Source organism: Berghia stephanieae, chromosome 1 (genome assembly GCF_034508935.2).
Source record: "Berghia stephanieae isolate SIO BIC M18660-M18661 chromosome 1, UCSD_Bste_1.3, whole genome shotgun sequence".
Classification (NCBI taxonomy): domain Eukaryota; kingdom Metazoa; phylum Mollusca; class Gastropoda; order Nudibranchia; family Aeolidiidae; genus Berghia; species Berghia stephanieae.
This window is the reverse complement of record NC_088360.1, coordinates 145,409,093-145,433,881: the sequence shown is the minus strand read 5'-3', so window position 1 is coordinate 145,433,881 and position 24,789 is coordinate 145,409,093. Positions and strand designations below refer to the sequence as shown.

At 35.2% G+C, this 24,789-nt stretch overlaps 2 protein-coding genes across 3 annotated transcripts in view; one reads left to right on the top strand and one right to left on the bottom strand.

The window, feature by feature from the left end:
• The window catches only part of LOC144963443 (neo-calmodulin-like), a 12,104-nt gene extending 5,539 nt beyond the window's left edge, over window positions 1-6,565 (bottom strand). Inside the window, exons 1-3 of the mRNA XM_078897508.1 lie at window positions 6,187-6,565; window positions 2,326-2,350; window positions 1,345-1,485 (exon numbers count right to left, since the gene is read on the bottom strand). Coding sequence (XP_078753634.1) covers window positions 1,345-1,485; window positions 2,326-2,350; window positions 6,187-6,189 — 169 coding nt within the window. The 5' untranslated portion in view covers window positions 6,190-6,565. The remainder of the gene's footprint in view (window positions 1-1,344; window positions 1,486-2,325; window positions 2,351-6,186) is intronic.
• The window catches only part of LOC144963441 (actin-related protein 10-like), a 36,120-nt gene extending 11,331 nt beyond the window's left edge, over window positions 1-24,789 (top strand). Inside the window, exons 2-14 of one of the 2 annotated variants that reach the window (XM_078897507.1) lie at window positions 3,919-4,034; window positions 7,566-7,638; window positions 10,390-10,469; window positions 11,576-11,684; window positions 12,325-12,432; window positions 12,658-12,725; window positions 13,587-13,666; window positions 14,570-14,605; window positions 15,378-15,457; window positions 15,874-15,947; window positions 17,604-17,685; window positions 18,835-19,036; window positions 21,272-24,789. In XM_078897507.1, the coding sequence (XP_078753633.1) occupies window positions 10,390-10,469; window positions 11,576-11,684; window positions 12,325-12,432; window positions 12,658-12,725; window positions 13,587-13,666; window positions 14,570-14,605; window positions 15,378-15,457; window positions 15,874-15,947; window positions 17,604-17,685; window positions 18,835-19,036; window positions 21,272-21,405 (1,053 nt within the window). In that variant the 5' untranslated portion in view covers window positions 3,919-4,034; window positions 7,566-7,638 and the 3' untranslated portion in view covers window positions 21,406-24,789. Of the gene's footprint in view, window positions 1-3,918; window positions 4,035-6,826; window positions 7,018-7,565; window positions 7,639-10,389; window positions 10,470-11,575; window positions 11,685-12,324; window positions 12,433-12,657; window positions 12,726-13,586; window positions 13,667-14,569; window positions 14,606-15,377; window positions 15,458-15,873; window positions 15,948-17,603; window positions 17,686-18,834; window positions 19,037-21,271 lie in introns of those variants that run through there. The other variant, XM_078897506.1, reaches the window with a different exon arrangement.

Here is a 24,789-nt window from a genome sequence, read left to right as displayed (position 1 = left end):
TCAACTCAAACCAAAAACAATGTGCAGTGTAGCCAGTTTGGCAGTTTACAACTAAACGTTAAATAAATACAACTAAACTTATTAATCGATATATTACAGAAGACACAGTAAGTACCTCCCTGCCCGCTATGGGAGGTAGGAACCCTACCCAGTCATTCAGATGTATGATCATTATTGAATCATAATTTCTTCTGGTGTCTGTGGGATTCAGCAGACAATAAAAATTGCTTTCTACCCTTTGAAAAGGACACCTGTTTATCACAAAGTACATTCTGCATATCTGACATACCTAACTACCTAATGACAAGAAGATATAAGAGAAAAAAAACAGCAAAACCATAACAAACTCTACCAAGATTCAATTCAGTCTCACTCAATCCTCTCTGCACCATCGGGTGCTTGAGACAACAGCAAGTGACCGCCAATGTTCTCAGACTTTCCTGCAGGTTGAGGCCCCAACCTTTTAGTATTGTTTGTACATTCTTCTCCAGGTTTCCTTAGGTCTACTTTGGTTCCTTTTTCCTTGTGGAGTCCAGTGTAACGCTGTTCTCGGGATGCAGTCTGCTGGAAGCCTGCAGACTGAGCCACCTCAAATGTCTGGTTTTGATGGTGCCTGTAATTCTGCCCATCCCAGTTTTCTATAAGAGATCTTTATTTCTAATGACATTTGGCCAGAAGAGTCTTAGGATTCTTAGCAGACATTTGGTCGGGAATGACTCTAATCTCTGTTCTGTTGTATTTGTATCATTCAACATTCCAACCAAGACTCAAAACTATCCAACAACTGTTTGATCATCATAGAGTAAAACTTTAATAAAATGGCCACTCGTAAGATCAATCTTAAAATATTCCTGTACAGTTTGGGACCAACACCTACAATCTGACATAAAAGCAACTGAAGCTGTCCAGCGCTGCAAGAATTGTCTTTAATGAAAGCCCCCATAGCAGCGTAACAGACATAATCACACATCTTGGATGGACTCACTTACAAGACAGACGGAAATAACAACAACTCTCATGTTAAAAATTACAAACAAGATGACGGACATCTCACAAGAACAACTAGACACACAACGTAATTCAAGCATTCAAATAAAAACCAACTAAAAAAACATTACAACACCAATCCGCAAACTCAAAACATCTTTAAATATTCATTTGCACCCCGCACTATCAAAGACTGGAACGCTCTTCCTGAATTATGTGTGAACACAACAGATTTCGACACCTTCAAGCGAAGATTATCAGAATTCTTCAGCCTAAACACCAACAATGGCTGTCACATTCAACAACTCTCCCTGTAACATTCGGATTCAGAACTGTATTTAAAACCATTTTACTTACTTTTGGCTTGGAAATCTGCTTGTAAAGTGTTGAGCTGAGTCTCTGTAGGAGCAAGACCAACAGATCTGATAACCACTCCCAGTTTAGAGGGAGGAATTGTATTGTCGGAGCTACTGTGCATGATGAAAGCTTCTTGGAGCTCTGAAAACAAATTAAGTTCAAATCAGATAGTTGTTAAACGAACCTTTAAATGAATTAATTTCTCTAAATGAAACTAAACTGGGGTGACAAATCTCCAGAATTGTGGATAATATTCATTGTTGGAGAGTGATTATTGGGTAGAAGTTCTGAAGTTATATACATATATATCCATTACTGGAAGAAGCAAAACAGTCATTTTAGCCAATGAGTTAGGAAGTTCTTATTGGCTAATGATGAATGACTAATACACAAAAACACACTTCTTAGTGGATCAACAGTAAGAACAAAATCTATCAAGTATGGTGCTTGGCTACATTAAAAATTAATTATAAATCAACTAGCTATCCATGGTAAATTGCATTATCTTGCATTCATTTCCAAATAATTTTTACAAACAATTAGATTTCTTCAGAAACATTTGAAAAATGGATTTGCATATATGACAAAACACTCCTTTGTACAAAGTTGTTATTTGTTAATAATGAATTTAATAAATGAAATTTATAGAACGCCAATCTCCATCACATGTGTTCAATAGTGCTTTACACCACATACTTACTATGAGAATTTTAAGAAAATTAAAAGTTACAATTTTAAGAAAATTAAATGTATGACGACTGTAGATGATATATTCAGTTATGCTGTTGTTGATGTAATGTGAAGAACGTGGTCTTAAAATATTAGGCAAGTCCTCTTGGCAAAATTAAAAATTCACAAGTATAACTGGCAATTGATGGTGTAATTATCCTATCTTTTCCATGCAAACATCATTCATCCTGGCAAAGATATTGATATTGCTCATTATTTTATTCATCATGTATCAAATCAAATGAGACAAACCTTCACGTCTGAAAGCTGGCTTGGCCTGGAAATAAGGAGATAAAAGAATTGTGTAGTTATACAAGGCATGACTATAATGAACTAACCGTATACTTATATTGGTGGCAATGCCTCTCAAAAAAAAAAAATATATATCATACAATAAGAATAGGTAGCTAATACTGTCGATTAATTTTCTTTGTTTTGTAATTCACATTAAACACAGGACAGCCTCTTAACCCTCTTGTGTTCAGATTCTTTTTGGGGGAGTAGATAATGAGTTCCCTATATGGCCATGTCAATCATGTAGACATCCTTTGATGATATAAGCCTACTCTTTGATATCTGTAGTCGCCTTTTCGTTTTCTACGGTCACTCATGGCTAAACTCCGCCCAGAAACGATTTCATAGGTCCGTCCATCACCAAATTTCAAACTTTTGTTCTCGTGAGTTCATAAGTTTTTTGACCGAAGAACGATTGGCTACTGAACATCTTGACCCTTCAACGATTGGTCGTTCTGGCAGCTCACGTGTCAACAGCCGTCAACAATGAATTGAATCATCGTCGATGCAGTGGAAGACGGCCATGGAATAGTTGCGTCACATCGCCACGTTGTTGAATAAATTATCCAGGCATGGTCGATAGGTAAAAAAGCCAAATTATGTTCTAGTTACATTTGAAACAAACAAAGTATATCACTGATCTCGTCTCTTTGAGATATAAAGAATGATATAAAAATCAAGAAAATCGGCCGATAAATAAAAAAGTTGCTAAAAAAAGCTAAAATAAACAAAAGCAATTTTAAAAATCAAATTTATTCGTAAAACAGTTGGTTTTCAACCGATTTTTATGAAACAAGGACCAATGTTCTTCTTTTTTCAAGCTGATTTCAGCAATGTGACTTTCAAATTCCTCAGAATTATATTTTTTACTTTTAGATTTTAGCTTTTAGGCCTACTCCATAAGGTGTTATATTCCTTGCATAACAATACCGTAATACATCGACGGGGAGAAGCGTCTTTGTTTCGGCCAGCTGGATAGATAGCCTGTGATTGGTCAAAGACTTTGAGATGCTTGATTCACAATTCTACACGAACGGACCCCGGCGGTCTATCAAAGAGGTGTAACAAATTTATTTACTGACTATTTTTCTTTGTGCTAAAATTACAAAGTAATAATTTCGCATTAGAAAAAATAACTCTGAAGTTCCTATCTCTTTATTACAATAAAATTGATACCTCGAATGACAAAATCGACCCACAAATAAGGGAGTTATAAATTATTCATAATATTTTTAAAAGTTTACAATAATGGTCTTCAAAGTCATTTTTCATCACCAAAGTCGTAATTTTTTACCGATTTTTACCAAACAAAGTGCAATGTCAATGATTTTCATCCGCAAATAAAATAGGATTTAAATCGCAATTTCTGAAACGTATTTTCTTTTCTGTCGGCAAATTTATAAAAATCAAAGCTGAAAACACCCTGCGGCAGTGACAGGGCCTGTCATTTCCTCCACAACGATTGGATTTTACTTACTGAGGCCAGTCTTGACTACCCCGCCCATGAATATTATGCCGTTGTCGGTTTTTGTCGGGTTGAATCTTAAAGAGTTAATAAAGAAGACTGATGGAAAGGAATAATTGATTTTGTACAACAATAAAATATGAAACATCCCAGAATCCACTAAATGCTCAAGGGGTCCCACGCAAAAAGCAACTCTAAACAGGTAGGACAAGACACGCAACCTGTAGTTATAATGATATTAATAGTACTAAACCTAGATAGTATTAATTTCTTTTCGACAATGACAATCAATGGTTTAACAGTATTGTACTTGTACTCATTTTACACATTTGGTCCATACTTTTAAAAAAAAAAAAATAAATAAATAAAACTCCCTTTATTCATCCCATAGGGGAAATTTTTCTTTAGGGTCTATTGTCCAAGGGAAGACTGGAATAACCCAGGCATCAGCCGCAAATTGAGCTAGGGCGAGGTGACTTGCTCAAGGCCACATAGCGCAACGGTGGGTGATCGAACTTGGTACCTTCCGGGTACGTAGCAAAGACCGTACCGCTGAGCCACGCTGCCCTACTTCCTCATGCAAAATGTTTTAAACTGTAAAAAATATTGCACATTGAAATATAGTGAGTAGTGAGTGTATATAGAGGACTCTCGATTATTTCAAGTTTGAATCCATTGAATACTTATGTAATGTATCATATATCAATTAATGTATATAATGATATAATGTATATTATTGTTTAATAAATATCTATGTATATTATATACAATCATGACATTTTCTATAATCACTTGGACTTGGGTCTTCAACTTCATGAGTGATGAGTGGCGCCTGGGAAGTTCTCTTCCACATATTCCCATTCACAGATTTTGAGCTTTTTGCAATGATACATTTTTAGAAGTAAAATCATCATAACTTTAAAACCATCCATTTACATCCACTTTAAAAAAATAATTTTGGGGGTTTGGGAGGGGGGAAACTTATTATTTTTTTTTTTTAAGTCTCTCCCCTCCCAAACCCCCTACTAGGCTTTTTAAAAAAAAAAAGGTGGCGTTTTTATGCACCTCCGTTGGAGGTGTACAAAAACGCACCATTTTTATGCACCTCCATTGGAGGTGTACAAAAACGCACCGTTTTTATGCACCTCCGTTGGCGGTGATGGTAAATTAATGAAAATGTTGCTGCATACGTTCATAAGGTTTAAATCCATCAAGACGTCTGAGTGGGGAGACCTTCCATGTCATAAGCTACTACATCCCAAGTATTCTTGTTCTAGTAGGGGGGTTTGGGAGGGGGGAAACCTTTTTTTTTTTTTAAAGTCTCCCCCCTCCCAAACCCCCTACACTAGAACTTCTAGTTGGGGGTTTGGGAGGGGGGAGCGGGAGACTTTAAAAAAGAAAGTTTCCCCCCTCCTCCCAAACCCCCTACTAGTAGTACAAGAATACTTGGGATGTAGTAGCTTATGGAAGGTCTCCCTTAAATGGTAGTTTAGCACGCTGCTTAGTGATTACCGATGTATGTTTATACAATGGTAATGAATTAAAGTTAAAGAATAATAACAATGTATTAACAATAAATTTAAAAATCAAGAGTAAAAAGAAACATGGCAAACAAATACTGATCTCAAATAAATAAATAATTTTAGAAAATTAAAATCAAAAGTTTTTTTAAAACATGATAAAAAGGTTTTGAAAAACAAAACAAAAGAAAAAGAAAATTTTTTTTTGTCTTTCTCAATAAAGTAAACTTTAAAAAAATTTTTTGTCTACGATGGGAATCGAACCCAGTACGTTTAAGGTTAGAGCCTGACAGCTTGTCCACTGCGCTACGGAGCCACCTGACTGTTCATCACATTTAATAAGGTCTTTCTAAAACATTATTTTACCTTCAATGCAACTTCTATTTTCTGGTCTTATATTTCGATTTTTTAAATTATTATTATTTTTATATAAATTTATTAACAAAAACATCCGGCAGATCTCACAATGTAACTTTCGCTGTATCCAAATACAGAAACATAATATCACTGATGAAATTGTGTGGGATGCACATGCGTGACGGAGGTGTATAAAAATGGTTCGTTAAGATACACCGTCAACGGAGGTGCATAAAAACACTACGAAAAAAAAAAGTTTCCCCCCTCCCAAAACCCCCAAAATTATTTGGGTCCCCGAGTTTGCGTTAGTACCGAAAACAAACCAAGATAGGTCTAATCTAGAGTTATAGATAGAAACAGATGGAAAGATGAAATGAAGCACTTGTTGACACACCCAAATTTGGGAAGACCTGCATTGTCAGTTATCGTCAACTGTAACTTTTAGGCCGGTCTACATAAAACCACAAAATTACATACCATTTTAATCTAGGCACGCGGCTTGATCACTTTAAACAACGTAAGTATATCGAAAAGTAAGTCAGTACAGCTTTTATCGCCGATCCAAAAGCGCAAGCACAACTGACTTTTCCAAGTCGTAAAGGATGCAAGAGGTGAAGGAAGGCACTGACGTCATCAATCAGGAACTTGATGGTCCAGTTATATTTTTATCGTTTTAAGATGGTTTGACGTAAACTAACTTGTCATGAAAATTATAAGATTATGAAAATAATCAGAAATAAACCCTGAAAGAATTTTCTTTTTCTTTTTCTCACATGAGAATTAAATGAGGAAATAATGTTTATATTTTCACGTCAATTGATCCGTGTATTAATGCAATATTCTAGCTTTTTTATTTGTTCATGTCAACAAACTCGCAAATGAGATACCAGATTGGATAAGTAAGCAATACAACCACTATTAGTTGATGATTAATTTAAGATGCTCTGCATTCTCTGATCATTTTTAGCCCCTTCATCTTAGTTTCGAAACAAATTAGTATTTCATTTGGCGTTTTTAATCAGAATGAAAATTGTTATGAGTTCTTGAAAAAAAATCACTAGCTATGGGTTTATTTGGCGGCATGAATTTGCAACTTCCGGCACTCCTACCCCCAGACTCCAGTCATCTCGCGAATCGGTAATCAGGGAGCAAAGCGAAGAAACCAAACTGAAAGTTCAGCTAAAGCTGAAAATAATATACTTTTACCCCATATTACCTTAAGAGATTCCTGATGCCTCTTTATGAAGGTCTTGGTGTTGGTGATGAGCCAAAAGTCATGATATTTGACATTGGTGCAGCTTATACTAAGTAAGTGAACGTGAAAGAATTTAGAATTGGCATTTTTTAAAAGTTTTAAGTTTTAGTCGCTTAGGCTAAGACCCACTCTCTCTCCTCACTCATACTGGAGTTGTAGTCAAGACGATAGAGAGATTATTATAACCGACCACTGATGTCGAACACGTTGAGCTTATTCTTGTCTAATTAATCGCTTTTATTATCCTAACAACAATAGAATTGCTATTCAAATACCCACGTCTTATTCTTATCTCACTCTCCTACACACCACCCTCCTCCTCTTCTTCTTCTTCTTCTTGTCTTCTTCTTCTTCTTCTTCTTCTTCTTCTTCTTCTTCTTCTTCTTCTTGTTTTGTAAGCCAGTGGATTAAGACTAAGGGGAGTTTTGGTACTTGAAGTACTTGGTGGAATGTCTTTCACTTTCAATAATTAAACTTAAACCTAATCATCTCAACAATGACATTCATTCATTCTAGAACATTATCATTTATCAACGCCAATGCATTCATTGTTTAAATTATTTTTTTACTATTTTATTATTTCAACAATTGACATATTTAGATGTGGATTGGCTGGTGAAACAGGACCACGTTGTATCATTCCGAGCAAGACCACAAATGCAAGAACTTCACAGGTATAGTATAAGGAAAAGGCTATTCGGACCCGAGTCTGAATTGCTTCCCCGTGGCAATTCGGACCCCGAGTCTGAATTGCCTCCCATGGCAATTCGGACCCCGAGTGTGAAGTGCCTCCTGTGACAATTCGGTCTTCGTAAACACACACACACACACACACACACACTCATGAGCATCTCTAAGTCATTAAAAACAGAATAATCACACACACACACACACTCCACCCCCAAACAACCATTTCCACAACCTAAGAGCCGGCGGCTTTTTCTCTTTGATCTCGTATCACCATGTTCTCCCCTGCGTCCAGTGCCTCGGTCGTTTGTGGGTTGTGGAGATGTATGGTTACCCCCATCGTCTACTTGAGAAGTCGCTGGTTACTCCCCAGTCCCATTACCAGTTGATCATTAATTTTCTCTCCGTATTCAACCAGTGCTTATTTTATTAATAGGCACCTAGTCCAGTATTATCTAATAATATTATTATTAGACGGTACTCTGCACCTACCCCAGTGGCGGGGCTCTATTGCATGGTTTGCCGCCAAGAATCGCCTCTATTTTTATATTTAGAAATAAAACAGCATTTTTTAATTTAAAAAGAACTAGATACTGCCTTTTGTCAAAGCCTGACCCATACTGCCGTTTAAATAAAACGCTCAAAGCCCAAAGTCATATTATTTTCCTTTCCCCCCACTTTTTCGCGGCCGCAAATGGCAAAATATATAATGTAGATATGTCATGCATGTATCTTTTGCAACATGCTCATGGCAAATAAAATAAATCTTCCAACACAAAGACACTCTTTTATCTATGCGAGGGCAAATTGATTGTTAACGTTAACAAAGCGACTACAATTGTTATCTCCCAAAGACCACGAATATTTAGATTGTTTTTGTTTTTTAAGTTGCTTGCAACACATTTAGGTCATATCAGCGCCAGTAAAAAGGGAGAAATTGGATAGTAAAAAAGTTCTAGAATTACAATTAAAAAGTACCCAAGAAAAAGTAAGACAAAGGGGAATAATAGATCACCGCTTTTGAAGGTTAGTCATCTTCGGGAGTTCTAAAACGTGACTTGCTCGCTCACTCGCTCTCCTACCGACTGACAACTTACAACTTACAACTGAGAACACAGACTTGGAGGGTCCTGTATTCTCTATGACTGAGAACGAGCACCTTCCCCCCACCCGACAACGCTTCACTTTCGACCCATCGTCCACTTCCGACACTTCCTGTGATTGCGCAGGCGCATTGTGGCAAGAGTCCGAATTGCCACGAGAAGCAATTCAGACTCGGGTCCGATTTGCCACTTCGATAGTATAATTAGAATAATCACTATCACCAGCGTATCAAGATTATATTTCTTGGTTGATTATATGGTAGCATCTAATACTAATTCGAAATTTGAGCTTTTATGTATGCAATATCCATGTGCTGCACTGTGTCTTGTGGTAGGACATGCCTTCAGACCAGTAGGTCCCTGTTTCAAGCCCTGTTGTGGGTGAGTTGAGTCCTTTGAAAGAGCTCTTTACTCACATTCTCTCTCGGCACTCAGGTATGCAGTAGGATACTAGTAACTGGCCAGTAACAGCGATGTCTATCAAAATAAATTGTGATACCGCTTCTCAGATGTATTGTTTTGTTCTATATGTTAAGTAATGGTGGTAGCTTTGAATTCATTCTAAAATGCTTTCAGCACATTTAGTGGATATTTTTGTGCTAGAAAGCTCCCTCTTTTTTCATTTTTAAAAAAGGCTGCGGTTATTCGGACTCGAGTCGGTATAGTCTCCTGCGGCTATTCAGACTCATACTCCAATGCGCATGTCCAATAAAAACGTTACTCAGACTAAAGTCTTAAGTTTAATTATTGACAATTCCATAAAAATTGATGCAAATGAAAATAATAATGTTATAGTCACCATCATCAACAGGTAGTCGAAACCAGCAATATTTGGCGAGAATGACAAAATCGTAGATCAATTGGAAAACCATTAAATCCCTTCAAAAGGAACAAAAATCAGTCAAAGTAACTGGAAAAGCTTTTCTGACAACTTAACACAATGTCCAAATAAAATCAGGAATTAGATACAACGATCCTTTCAAAGTTCTAAGTAGGGATATCAACTGTCAGACTGATATGGGCAAAACAGAATTTTTTCTGAACTCTTCTTCTGCTTCCATCAGTCACTCTTTGCCCACCGCCCGCACTGTATCCCCCTGTATTTGCACACGCCCATTGGAGTTGAGTCCAAATAGCCATAGGAGACTTTTCAGACTCGAGTCCGAATTGTTACTTCGTTTTTACAAATATGCTTTAAGGGTTTTGCTAGCAAACAGCAACTCAAAACATGGAGGATGTGATATGATGCCTGAAAGGTGCAATTACAGTTTGTTTTGGTTTTTGTTTTTTCTCAATAAATGCATTCTTGTTGTAAGCCATGAAAGAATATAGCATTGTCATGTCACAGGTCTCATCGTGCATATTAAATTTTGCTCTTGGCTTGAGACATTTTGTAAAGCATCCATATCTATCTCTTCTGAAAGTGTAATATTAGTGTATTAATAATTTTTTTTAAACGAATGTCATTTTTATAATTTTAAAACAAATTTTTTGGAAACATAAAATTTGATTTTTTAAAAAAATCTTTTTCTTTTTTTTTATTTTCAATATTGTAAATATTGATTTATATTTTTATTATTGTCTTTCTCATACAGATCCCATCCATGATTTCATTCTCCCTATTATTATTTGCAGATGGTGAATGTATGGGACTACGACTGTTCAGAGGAATTATATGAGAATCTGAAAGGTCTTATCCACACCCTTATTTTCAAGTAAGATTGGGGGAGGGTCTGATGGGGTTGTTAATCTTGTCATCAATAGATTTGACGATGATAAAAGTATAAGGATGATTGAAGAAAGGAGATTATTTTTTAAAATAATTTTTCGGGCTTGAGGCTCTCACTCATATAAAAATAAGAACTCACATTCCAAGATGAATGTGTTGTTTGAGGGGAAAAAAATTGCAATGATAACGAATAGACAATTGAGCTTGATTAGTGCCCAAACAACTTGACAATAGTAAATGACCATAAACTTTAGTTTTGATTATATATTTTTACCATATATTATTTACTTCAATTATTATTTTTATTTTCCTCCATTTCGGTTTTATCATGTTAAGTGGCTTTAATACAAGATAGATCTACAGTCTGTTCAGATTTAATCGGTATATCCAGATTTAAAAAAAAATAAATTTTGAACTACAATTAGCCAAATTTGGATTTTCTCCAGATTCGGAGTTTATTTATTTATTAGAGACATTCGTGAAAATATTGTTGTTTTATTGAAAAAGTACCAAAATGAACTGGACTTCATCAATTCTCAATGTGCAATATATTAAGGGTGGAAATCATGCATTTTAGGTTGATGATGATGATGATGATAATAATAGTAATAATAATAATAATAATAATAATAATAATAATAATAATAAAAGTAATGATGATATGAATGATAACGGTGATACTAATATAATGATGGTAATAATAATGCAGGTCATTTACACCACACACACTCCAAATATAAAGTGCTTTTTGATTGCAACATTCGTACTAAGCTAAATAAATGATATGAGAACCAATATATAAAGTATCATTGGTTTTAATGTTTGTCTTAAGGGTAACCTTTTGAGCAAATTTTAAAATCTAAAATGAACATTTTTCCATCAAATATAATGCCTGTGACAGGTCTGAATATATAGATTAATATTGATTAAGTGTATAAGGGTGTTGTGTGGTTATGATAAACATTTGTTACCTTACTGTTTTCCATTCCAAAAGAATTAAAAGTGAATTATCCTAAGGTAATTTGCATTTTTCCAATTCCTTTAAACTTTTCTCACCCGCCCCCTCTCTTTCCATACTTCTTTTTAATTTAGGCACCTGCTTCTCACTCCTAAAGACAGACGAGTGGTTGTCATTGAATCTCTCCTTTGTCCTTCCATTTTCCGAGAAACTGTTGCCAAAGTGCTCTTTAAACATTTTGAGGTAAGCTGTGACAAAATGAAATGTTAAATTGACTAGTTATCATCATACTTAGCATTTAGATCCATGATTTATTTACTAACTAATAGAATACAAATGTCTTTAGTTAGACCAGGGAACTGAAAAGACTGTAATCTTTAAAAATCCTTTAAAAGATCTTTGATGTAGGCAACTTTCATGAGGTAAGCCATGGAAGGCATGTGAAAAATCAGGATTCTGGAAATAAGATGTACTGAAAAGGAGTCTCAGTTTTTATATTCAAAACTCTTTGATAAAGAATCAAAGTTTTTTATTTTGAGCTATAAGGCTCATAAAACCAGAGTTTAACCTGATTTGTGTAGGGCTAAACGAACAATAATAATTGCTTGATATCCTTTGGGTGGAGTACCAGTCTTTTGCTAAGCCCCGCTATTTGAAGTCTTTACCCTTTTCTTTCTTTAACTTTTTTTTTTTTTTTTGTTTTTTTGTACCATACAACTTTACTCATCTTTATAGTTGGGTTTTGTGTTTTAAGTAATTGCTTGTAGATATAATTACACTAGAAAAAAAAAATTCGTCTTCTTTTTGATACAAAGTCCAGCCTGTCTCTGCTAACTATATTCCCATAGATTATAATTATGATTATTTTGTATTTTGTTTCCAGGTTGGATCTGTCATGTTTGCCTCCAGTCATCTCATCTCTGCACTCACTTTGGGGGCCAATATCTGTCTTGTCCTTGACCTTGGCTATAAGGACACCATGGTCGTACCTGTATCCTTTACTTCATTCGTCTTTTAAAAAAAAAAATGTTTATGATTTTAATTGCACAATGCATTATCAGATTAGAGCAAAATCTATCCCTGCCTTTAAAGGGATGCAGACTTTGGTGAATTTTACTGCTTGACTGAATAGAAAGATGTTTAGTGAGATTGAAAATGAAGATGTAGGAAATGAATGCATCCACAATCCATATTCTTTCCTTAACTGACGTACCAGGTATATCAAGGAATTCCTATTATGAAGGGTTGGCAAGTTGTCCCACTGGCTTCCAAGGCAATTCACAGGTATGCATGCTGCACGATTACAATGGCTTAACAATAATAGGATAATAATGGTGATTTTAACTTTAATAAAACTAAAATGGGTATGGGATTTTTCCATTGCAAATATGTGACCCCTTGTCTCAAGACGGTATTATGTCAGGATGGACCAGATGCTAAATAGTCATAGTATAGTTAAACTGGTCAAAAATATAAGACGTTGGTATTTAACACAGTAAAATATGATATTCCTTCTCCTCTATAAAGCATATAAGCTCAACTTATGCATGGTATTTCTGGCTACAAATTCCATTTTCAGCATCTTAGTCATTCAGACTTAATACCGTTTTGAGACGAGGGGTCACATATGGCAAATCCTGGAAGGTGTGTGTGTGTGTGGGGGGGGGGGGGGGGGTTATGATTTGTATTAAGTTACTCAGATTTAGCTATGCATCTAGTAAAAGGTAGTGATGGGTTTTGTCAGAGTATACTGTAAGGAATGGAAATTTGTTGTGCTGGGGCAATGAATTGATGCGTTATGAAGCGTAATTAAGATGGTGAGACATGAGAAATTCTCAATATAAATTTGAAAAATTTAATGATGAATGATAAATCATGATATTGAAATTTATGTCACCAGAGCTTTTGTATCTTAGTTTGGCACGTTGTCTGCAAGTAATATTTTGTTTTGGAAAATTTACTGTGGTGCCCCTCGTATAACTCATAGTATCTGAGTTGGTTTTGTCCTGTCATTTGGCTATGCTGTTCCCTCCTTTTTTTTTTTAATTATGAAAGCAGTAGGTAGTCTGTGTTTAGTCAATTTCCTTGTATTTCATCAATATTTTGCAAAAACTCTTATTCTTATGTTTCAACTTTCACTTTCAGTCGGATAAAGTCTCAACTCATGGAGCATGGAACCATCACCACACCAGGGGAAAAAGACAAAGCTGTGTCTGCCGTACCAGGTATGATATTAGTTACAGTTTTTCAATAAAATTTTCAATCACACAGTCAAGAACTGAGGGTCATAGTTATAAGCAAAGCTAGGAGACCAATTTGAAAATGATTATTACATTTTGAAATGAATCTCAATCTTATCATATTTGTACAGTGACATATTTTATTTTCATTTTGATTTTATTAGAAAAATGAGGCACTTAATACTCTTATACCATTCATAATGCTCACTCAGAAAAGGCACTTAATACTCTTATACCATTCATAATGCTCACTCAGAAAAGGCACTTAATACTCTTATGCTATTCATAATGCTCACTCAGAAAAGGCACTTAATACTCTTATGCTATTCATAATGCTCACTCAGAAAAGGCACTTAATACTCTTATACCATTCATAATGCTCACTCAGAAAAGGCACTTAATACTCTTATGCTATTCATAATGCTCACTCAGAAAAGGCACTTAATACTCTTATACCATTCATAATGCTCACTCAGAAAAGGCACTTAATACTCTTATACCATTCATAATGCTCACTCAGAAAAGGCACTTAATACTCTTATACCATTCATAATGATCACTCAGAAAATGGCCGCTTCAGGCAAGTGCTTCTAGTTTACGGGGGCCTAAAATATATGAAAATGTGCTGCACAATGCTGTCATCAATTTAGTGTGCAGGATATGGCTGTGAAAAATTGACTGTCGGTTTCCTTACACTTAAGTGAATAAACAACTGCCTTTGATATTCATTCTTGTTGAACACGATAGAGCTGAGGTAGATTCATGTGAAAGATTTATGTTTATTTTTTTTTTAAGTTGTAAATTACATGTTTACATGTTTAATGTGAAGTGGCGTAGTTGAATTAACGATACATAATTTAACATTTATTCCAACTGTTTGTGTTTCAGATTGTATCACAGAGGAAGTTCTAGAGGATATTAAAGGTATAGACTACATTAAAAAAAAAAAATACAAGTTTTAGTTTAGATATTTATTTTAAAGATTACATTACGTTCCTATTTGTTCATAAATTTGTGTTTGAGGAATGTGATATAGCTCATTTTTCAATTTTGGTATGTTTGCTGGCTTCATTCTAACCCCAAATAGTTGTTAAAGCAGGCGTGCATGACTGATACAAGTGGTTGAATTGAGATCTCGCTTTAGTTTCTTTTTTTTTTTTTGGGAGCTCAGTACAGGCCTGTAAATTTGCCAGCATTTCCGGCAATTTCGCCCCAGCAGAAAAAAAAAATAATTTCATTTTGTTTCACAGCCTATTGAATTGGTAAAATTCCAAGAAAATATTCCGGGAAATGGGGATCATTGCTCGTGTTATATTGAAAAAGCTTTGGGTTCAGGGGGACAACATCCCATGACCCCTACCAGGGTCCTGTCCTGGACCTGGACCCAAATGTCTCGTGGATTTTCAGGCAATTTTTTTCAGGGGGCAGATGCAGGCCTGTCAGTACAAAGCTCATTCCTCCCACAACCGTGCAGAGAGTGCCATGTCAATGAACTTCTTGGTTCAACTCACACTCCCAACCAAAGATTTAATTCTTTATTGCCTTCTCTCACTTCTCTACCTTCGTCATTTCTTCTTCTTATTATTGCTATAATTATCTGCTCCACCCATTTCTCTGAATTTGTGGTAATTTTGGTGTTGACTTTGATTTTAGTCCCAATGAAATGATCAGTATTACCTCCCATTATTATCTCCAGTGCGATGTTGTTTTGTGACGTCTTACACAAGAGGACAACAAATTCAAGAAGTAACCATGAGAGGCGGCCATGCAAATAAGGTAGAGGATTTATTTTATTTTGGCAGTTTTGAAACAAGTGGGCTAATCCACTTAACAAAAATGTTTTGACAAAATTGTTTGGATGACAAATTTAATGACACCTGATTTATTTCAAGATTTTTTTTGTGGTGAAACGAGCCAATGTTTGGACAATTTTGAAAGAGAGTGAACATGTGTGTTTTTAAAAAAGATAATTCAGAAATTAACATGTCCTTAAAAATATTGAATGAACTATGCTATCTGCCATTGTATAGAAATAGACCTGTCTTAATACATAAAATGGATGTAAAACACATAATTGAAATTATAATAATAAAAATCTTTTTTCTTTTTTTTTTTTTTTAAATTTACAATGCAAGCCTGTTTTTTGATGATGATGCTGACGATGATAATGATGATGATTCTCTACTCCACAGTTACCCCCACCACCCCCTGATGCTGAGTATCCTATAGATGGAAAAAGTATCATGCATGTCAGTGGTAGGATAAGGTAAGGAGGCTTGTGAAGAAATATTGTAACGAGTGGTAGCTTGCTTCATCATCATATCGTATCTCATCTCATGATGCAGTAATGTAGTGGCTCATATTTGGGGGGGGGGGGGGGGGGGGGGCAAGATGGCTAAGTGGTCAAGGCATTTCGATGTGGCCTTAAAGGTCTCTGGTTCGAGCTTCACTTCAGGCACTTTTTATTTTATACCTTGGGTAAAATTATCAGCCCCAAATTTGCTCACTTTGTAAAACATAGGTGGTTCCTGTTGACATCCGTTTGATAGATTGTCTCTATTCCTTTGTGGAGTGTCCAAGTGATTACATCTAAAGATGTTGCGCAGAGGGACATAAATAATTTTTAAAAATATATGTAACTATATATACATTGTTAACTCCATTCAGACAGGGTTCTTTTTTTACCAAAGTGAGTAATAATGGTAAACTGATTTGGACTTTATTAAAGCCTGAGTCACATCACCTTTATTGATAGTTCAATAAACATAATATATAAAGACTAGGGTAGATTTTATTTAATGGAAATTTGGTCGCGTTTGATTATGGTGACAACCGTGCCTGTGAATATTTAAAACACACACATAGTTTTATCACAACCATCAATCTCAATGTTATGAATAGCTTATTGAAGAACGTTTTCAAGACATGAGAAAAATAACAATGAGATAACTTTGCAATGACAAGACTTGAACCCATGGCTTACTGGTTGGCACGTACTTGAGCAGGATCGGGCCAGGACATTTCGCACTGTTGTTGACTTTATTTTTTGGAGAGGGGGGGGGGGGGGTTGGAAAAAGGTCAAATTTTCCTTGGGGGGGGGGGGGGGGGGTTCTACTTAATACTTTGTTAGCATTTATGTTTCTGATTTGCCTTGTCTAGTTGTATATGTTTCAGACATCACATTATTATATGCTAAGATCAATATTATTTGATTTTCAAAAAAAAAATATTTCAAGACTTGGAAGTCTGGGTGAGGATCTTGACCTCCCACAGTGGGCAGGGAGGTACATGCTGTGTCTTCTATCCCCCCATACCCGTTTTCCAATTGTTTCCTGTCATTGTCTTGGAATGAGATTGCTTAGTTTTGTCCTGATCCTTGCCGGAGTTCCTTGACTGGGAGGGAAACAGTCGAATGTATAGTTATAGTTTTGGGAGATGATATTTTTTTCCTTGTAAATCATCTCTCTGTTATGCATTTTATTATGTTTAGTTTACAAATTATATTATATGATCGGTAAACATTTGAGTGTATTCCTCTTAGTGGGGACCAGTGCTTGTGTCTGGATGAGACTTTTAGGTGATCTCAAACTAAGTACTTTGACGGTGTGCTCTTGGAATCTACATCTGTTCCCTATTTGAATCAATTCCCCTTTGTCTTACCTTTTCTTTTGTGCTTTAATTGTAATTCTAGAACTTTTTTCTATCCCATTTTCTTCCTTTTTACTGGAGCTGATATGACCTTAATGAAGTGTTGCAAGCGCCGTAAAACCCTTAAAAACAAAAAAAAAACAAAAAACAGCCTTGGCAGTTGAAAAGACATTTTGGATAGGTTTTTGTCAATGAATTATTTTGAATGCATGGTGCAAATTATTTTATATGTTTTATGTAGCTAACTATCACACTCTGTTTTCCCATCTTACAGGGAACATTCATGTGAGGTCATGTTTGAACAAGACAATGATGAAACGTCTATCGCCACCATAGTGATGGAGTCGCTGATCAGGGTAATTCGCTCTGTAGTTTTATGATATGTCTTGATATGATAAGCTGCAAAGCGCAGGAAAATTGTGGCTCAGTGGTATGGTGACTCGTCACAAAAGTCTAGCGATGTTAAGCATCGTCAATGGCTGGGTAGGTGATATTGGTCATGGAAAATTCTGGTCCTGACATTGTGTCCTTGGGTAAGTCACTTAACACACATTATTCCACTCAACTCAGGTGTGTGAAGGAGTACCTGGCTATAGGCAGTGACGGATATTGTAAGAGTGTTTGTTCAAAAGGGATGCCTAACAGGCAACTGGTACTGTATGTAATAGAAATATGGTTCCATATGATTTGCTGGGGTAATAAATTATAAATATTGTGAAGCGCATTGAGCATGGTAAATTCATGGAAATGCGCAATATTCATATTTATTTCTTTATAAATTCATGCAAGACAAGACATGATGCCTGTTAGGCAATGTTACAATTTTCCCCGACAGACACAATGCTGTTAAAGGTCAGATACTCATTTTACACTTGAGCACAGGGAGAGAATTTAAGTAAATAGCCTTTTCTAAGGACACAACTATGCGCCGCTCAGAGCAAGACTCGAATCCAGGAGCTTCTGATCTGAAGGTGAGTTTCATACCACAAGACCAAATAGCTTGTCTTAATGAAGCATTGCTGTCCTTCAGATCCATTAGTCCGATGGAGCTTATTCCAGTTTCTATAGCGTGAAATGAAGCATTGTGAAGCACGTATAAAAAAATTTCAAAAACTAAAAAAAAACTTGATCTTTTATATAGCGCAATATCCACTAAACGTGCTCAAAGCGCTTTACAAGGGGTCCCTGACCAACAGCAACACATAACATGTAGGACGAGACATGACGCCTGTCAGGCGATATTACAAATTTTTGGGACAGAGACAACGCTGTCAACAGCCAGGTACTCATTTTACACCTGAGTACGGTGAGAGAATGTGAGTAAAGAGACTTCTACAAGGACTCAACTATGCGCCGAGCGAGGCTCGAACCCAGGACCTTCCGATCCGAAAGCGAGTGTCATACCACTAGACCACATAGCCGCACATGTATGCCTGGTCACGTGGTATCTAATGTCTTATCACATTTAGCTGCACAATATCATTTGTTGAATTTCTTTCCTTCAGTGTCCCATCGATACAAGGAAAGCCCTGGCTGAGAACGTGCTGGTGACTGGAGGAACGGCCATGATGCCTGGGTTCTACCACAGATTACAACAAGAACTGGAGCATCTTCTTAACAAGCCAGTCTATGCCAATCAATTAGGAGTTAAAAAGTTTGCCTACCATCAAGCCCCTGTCAAAGAAAATTGCACCGCTTGGTTAGGAGGTAAGAGCTGATTCTTTTATAATCATGATATAATTTAACAGTATGTATGACTAGTGGTATGACGCTCAGTTTCTACTTCTTCTTCTTCTTCTTCTTCTTCTTCTTCTTCTTCTTCTTCTTCTTCTTCTTCTTCTTCTTCTTCTTCTTCTTCTTCTTCTTCTTCTTCTTCTTCTTCTTCTTCTTCTTCTTCTTCTTCTTCTTCTTCTTCTTCTCTTCTCTTCTTCTTCTTCTTCTTCTTCTTCTTCTTTCTTCTTCTCTCTTCTTTTCTTCTTCTTCTTCTTCTTCTTCTTCTTCTTCTTCTTCTTCTTCTTCTTCTTCTTCTTCTTCTTCTTCTTCTTTCTTCTTCTTCTTCTTCTTTCTTCTTCTTCTTCTTCTTCTTCTTCTTCTTCTTCTTCTTCTTCTTCTTCTTCTTTCTTCTTCTTCTTCTTCTTCTTCTTCTTCTTCTTCTTCTTCTTCTTCTTCTTCTTCTTCTTCTTCTTCTTCTTATTATTATTATTATTATTATTATTATTATTATTATTATTATTATTATCATCGTTATTACTACTATTTTAATTACTTTTTTCTCCTATTACCAGAGCTGTAACCTAACAATAATTGCCTATTTGGACAATAAAGATTATGATTATTATTGTTATTATTATTATTATTATTATTATTATTATTATTATTATTATTATTATTATTATTATTATCATTATTATTGATGATGTCGGTTCGGAGTTTGAATCCTGCTGTGGATGGCACAAGATGGGAATTCTCGGAAAAGGCTCTTCACTCAGATTATCTCATCACTTAAATGTAAAATGAGTACCTGAGACCATGGGTGCCAGTATTCCGGTTCATGCCGGAAAGTTATATCTCGAAGTCAAATACCTCCGGTTTCAGTGTTAATTTCCTCATTGTGTCAATATGTTTGCTGTGTAATCATTTAATAATGGTATAAAAACGGTGATGAAATAAGAGTAAAGTTTAAGCCGCATTTTCAGTAGGAATATTTTCAGGTTTGGCAAAGTGTTGAGATTTTAGTTTCAGGTTTCAGCACTTCTTCCTGCTGGCACCCATGCCTGACACTAACGGTGTTGTCTCAGTCAAAAAAAATATTTTAATTTCATGTCTCATTGTATTTTAGAAGTATTTCATACCACAAGCCATTGTAGTAACCTTAAAGTGGTGTTGTAGATTTTTGAATTGCAAGGCAATTCTTGCTCATCTATGTTAGTATAAATCTATGTTACTAGATCTTTTCAGTTCAGAGAACTTCTTACAAACTTGGGAAACTTTGTTTTTTTGTTGTTTTTTTTTAATGAAAGGCCTCTCAACAGCTAAACTTGCTAAAAAGAATAGGAAGACACCTCTCTTCAAACTAAATACACTAACAATTTTCCATACGTTTATTTTATCAAATTTTAACTTTTGTCCACTTATTTGGAACTTCTGCTTAAGAGCAAATACTAATAAAATGGGAAAAATACAAGAAGGTACTCTCAGATTTATCTACAGTGACTATAACGGCACTTACGAAGACGTAGTAACAAAGGCTAAAGTTATCCCCCCCCCCCCCCTGAAACCAAGGGAATGCAAATTATGGCAACAGAAACATTCAAAATTCTTAATAAATTATCCCCAAAATGTCTAGAAAATTTAATAACTTTCAAAGGCACACCAATACTGTTAATGTCCCAAACATCAAAACAACCCATTTTGGTAAACAGTCTTTTCATTATGCCCCTGCAGTTTCGTGGAATAATCTGCCAGAGCATGGGAATGGAGACAGATTTGAATAGGTTTGAGAGTCTCTTATGACAAAGGTGGCAGATTCTCAACCTCGTTCAGATCTGTTTCCTGTTCCCGCATATTTGATATTCATATTTAATGAAACAGTGAGACATGTCAATTTTTTGGGTATAATATATAGCATTTAATTTATGTGCAAAGTATTTTTTTTTAAATTTTGTCAGTGAAAAACCTATAGGCTTACTGATTTTAAATCAGATTTTATTAAGAAAATGTACATCATTATTTTTTAAATTATTACTTTTATATTTTGTTGTAATTGTTACTAGTAGTTAATGTGTACTTTTATGTATAAAAGATGTATGCATAATAAGTATTTTTATCGACAATAAATAATTTATGCAATTCAATTCATTTTCATGAAACAGTGAAAGAAGCTAATGAAAGTGTGCAATCCGTTCTACATACTCTATTGTTTTTTGTTTTTTTTTTCACCAGGTGCTTTGCTGGGAGCTTTGGAAACTTTGCCGGCCAGATCCTTGTCTAGAGATGTTTATGTACAGAAAGGAAAGTTGCCAGATTGGTGTTGTGTAGATTCAGAATTTCTAGAGGATACCAGATTGATTAAATGATTTTAGCCAACAATTAATTATTTTAGCAACTCTTATCTATTAACTTGCCATTTTGATACAGCTGGAACATTTTCATCAGCAAGGCAAAAAAAAAAAAGGATGAAAGTTTACATTTCAAATTTACTCTTTATTTTCAAAGAACACATTTTTTTCTTCAGTGAAAAAAAATTGTAGAAATTGATTTCGCTTTGTCAAGCATATTTGTTTACAACGTGAGTGTAAAGCAAACTTCATCTGATCTATGCCATGCTTGAAGTCAGCCTGTCTTGCGCTACAGCAACTTTAACCCCCCTTTTTTTCCAATGTATTTACCAAAGGTAATCTATCTTCTTATACTGTTTCAAATAACTCGTTAAAGATTGTTCCTCAAATCTAATGGAGAAAATTTTATTCGGCTTTCCTCTTCTCTTGTATATTTATGCAAGTTGCAAGTGAAATTGTGCCACTTGTCTGGACTTATTCCTCTTGGTCCCTGCAGGGACATAAGGCTGCAACAGTGCTCTCCACGTCCACTCAGTTCTGGGCCATTCTCCTCATCTGGGGCCTTGTGCCACATAATGTTCACATATAATTTAATGTACTTTTTGAGTAACATTATTAACATTAACACATTAACATTATTTTGATTCTTTGGATTTCAACCCAACCACTGGCTTCTCAAATAAATAGTGTCTCTTTCTTTAGTAGACCCTAGAACGTGTCATAATCCAGCAAAAACCCTGGAGAAGTTGCAATGTCTTCCATTGATTCAGAATATTTCAGGTTTGCATCCAGTTCCAAAAGTGATAAATTACAATTTTTCAACTTAGATAATTTGTTGGTATGTAGATTATACTTGAGATTCAAGATAGCTTTTGAAGTGTCATTTTTTTAGTCCTAAATTTTCTAGAAATTTGAACCAAAATCTTTAAGCTAACAAAGATGTATGCACTGTTTGTGAATAATCTGGTCATAATTGTCCACCATTCATATTGGTCATCCCATAAAGAAGGTACAGTTAGGAGTTTCATTCGTATGTATTGTGCTATAGACCTATGAATGGCCTATGGAATATCCTACCATAAAATGTTTGTTGACATTTTCTGCCACGAATGGGTTTATACAGTGCTCATTGGATTCCAACAAGCTCTGCAATATGGTGTGTATCTCATCTGTTCCAGTCATCGTGGTGAAATAAATTCTGTTATGTATTAATGTGGGTGTCCTTGGATGTTTCTCGTACTTAAGATTTTATCCTATCCAGTTAGGTCATTTCAGGTTGCTGAAATATTGATTTTTAGAAGTATTTTCTGCATTTTTGATTGATTTGCAAAATTGAAGGTAGGTAAAATATTCATGGTTGATGCGTAAGATATCATCTTTCATGACTTCTCCATTAGTTCTGTATGTAGGTGTATCATTGCTATTAGAGGTTAAGAATTAGAATGCCTTTTCTTGTTTATGTAATCGTAGCATTTTGTTTCCCAGCTATTTGTATAATTTTAAAAAATACTTTTGTAGATTTTGTTGTTTTATAATTGGGAGTAATGGGCCCCTATTATTTTAGTGTATTTTGAAAACTGCCTTTTGAAGGATGGAAGATGCCAACATGTGTTTGGTGAAAGGGTGTTTTGAGTGTGCTCAGAGGGAGCTGTTTGTGTGCAAACGTGTAAGCGCGCCAAGAGAAAGAGAGTGAGAGTATTAGTATTAGTCTTTTGTCCCTTTTCGTTATTTCATATCATTTGACAAGCTAAATATGAAGCCTGATAAATTGACAGCAAATGTTTTAATTGCGTATATACAGGGTGTCCACAAAGTCTGGGTACATGTCGTACTTCCCCATCTATTTATATTTATTCATTTATGTTACAGATTGTGGAGATTTGGCTGAATGATACTTTTCTTCACTGAAGAAGTGGTCGTGTATAGTTAAAATACTTTTCATTTACATCCCAATCGAATAAGATAAAAGAGTTTTTAAAGAGGAATTTGTACTATTACCTGTCATCTGCATTTTTTGCGGCTGCAGATATCAGGGCGATCCGCAAATTTTGACAAATTTCCCAAAATTGGCAAAGTGTGGCAAATTTTGGGAAAATTGGCAAATCGCATGGCAAATTTTTTGGGGAAAAAAAAGAAGCGAAAACAAAATAACGAAAAAAAAAGTGCGACTTGAGAAATATTGCAGCTTTGCCTGGGCCCAAACCAAGGGAAGCTACTCTCTATGGATAATGATCCTTTAAAATCTTTGTAACAACGCTATTCACAGTCATTAATAAATGTAGCCTCCTTAAATGTAATAAATTGTCTTTTATATATATTTTTTTCTTTATCGCGTGTTAATTTTTACTGAAACGTTTAGTTCTCCTTGGCAAACTTTGGTCTTTTTGGCAAATTTCTTGGCAAAATTTGGGCAAATTTTAGGTCCCAATTTGGCAAAAAATGCAGATGACAGTATTACCGTGTACCCAGACTTTATGGACACCCTGTAAATCATGATTGCAAGGAAAGAAAACAAGGGACGTCATCTAAGCGTTGTGAGTTCTGCGCATGAGTTGGTGTGATTTGTGATTTCCATTCAAATAGCAGCAGAAACTATTAAAGTCTTGGGAAGTGGTGTTTACATTTAAGTTGTAATTATAATAGTAATAGTAATTCACTGTTTGACACAACAACAAAGGGACAGAATCTGTGACATAAGCATTCCCCTTATTCAGAGGGTAGCTTTCACTTGTTAACCCACTCAACCCTAACACCGACTATATCCGTTGTTTACCCGGGTTAATTTACCCCATGTCTATTTATTACATTTTTCTGAGACAAATTATAGGCGTATCTAGTATCAAAGCTAATGTTCTTAATTTTTATATGTTAATGGTAGTCGAATAAAACTATCTATGCACATGCTCATTTTTAATTCTTTTTTTTTTTTCAATTTTGAAAAGTAGCAAAAATCTCGAGGATTGAGTGAGTTAATGTTTGTTTCAAGCACCCCGAAAAAAGATAAATCTGACTCGTCATTGTTCTGCTGCCATGGTGAATTATTCTTACCTTACTGACTTTACTCTTGATTGCTGTAATCACCGAAGTGTGAGACATCATTTCTTATCATTTTTACCAAGAGAGCAAAAACATAAATCAGACTTACCGTCATTGTGTCCTTTTGGAAGGAAATAATAAGAATAAGATGATACAAATTTGATGCCAGATTAAAATTTGGTAGCTTGTTAACAAACACCGTGGGTTTCATGTATTTAATTGTCCTATGGTTAAAAATTATTCCGTTTTTTTTGGTTTTTATTCCTTCCAAATGATCTGCATTTTTTGCATAGAACATAATAAATGTCCATGCATTTTTAATTTTTGATATGTGCAATAAATTAAGGTGATTATAATGAAAATAAA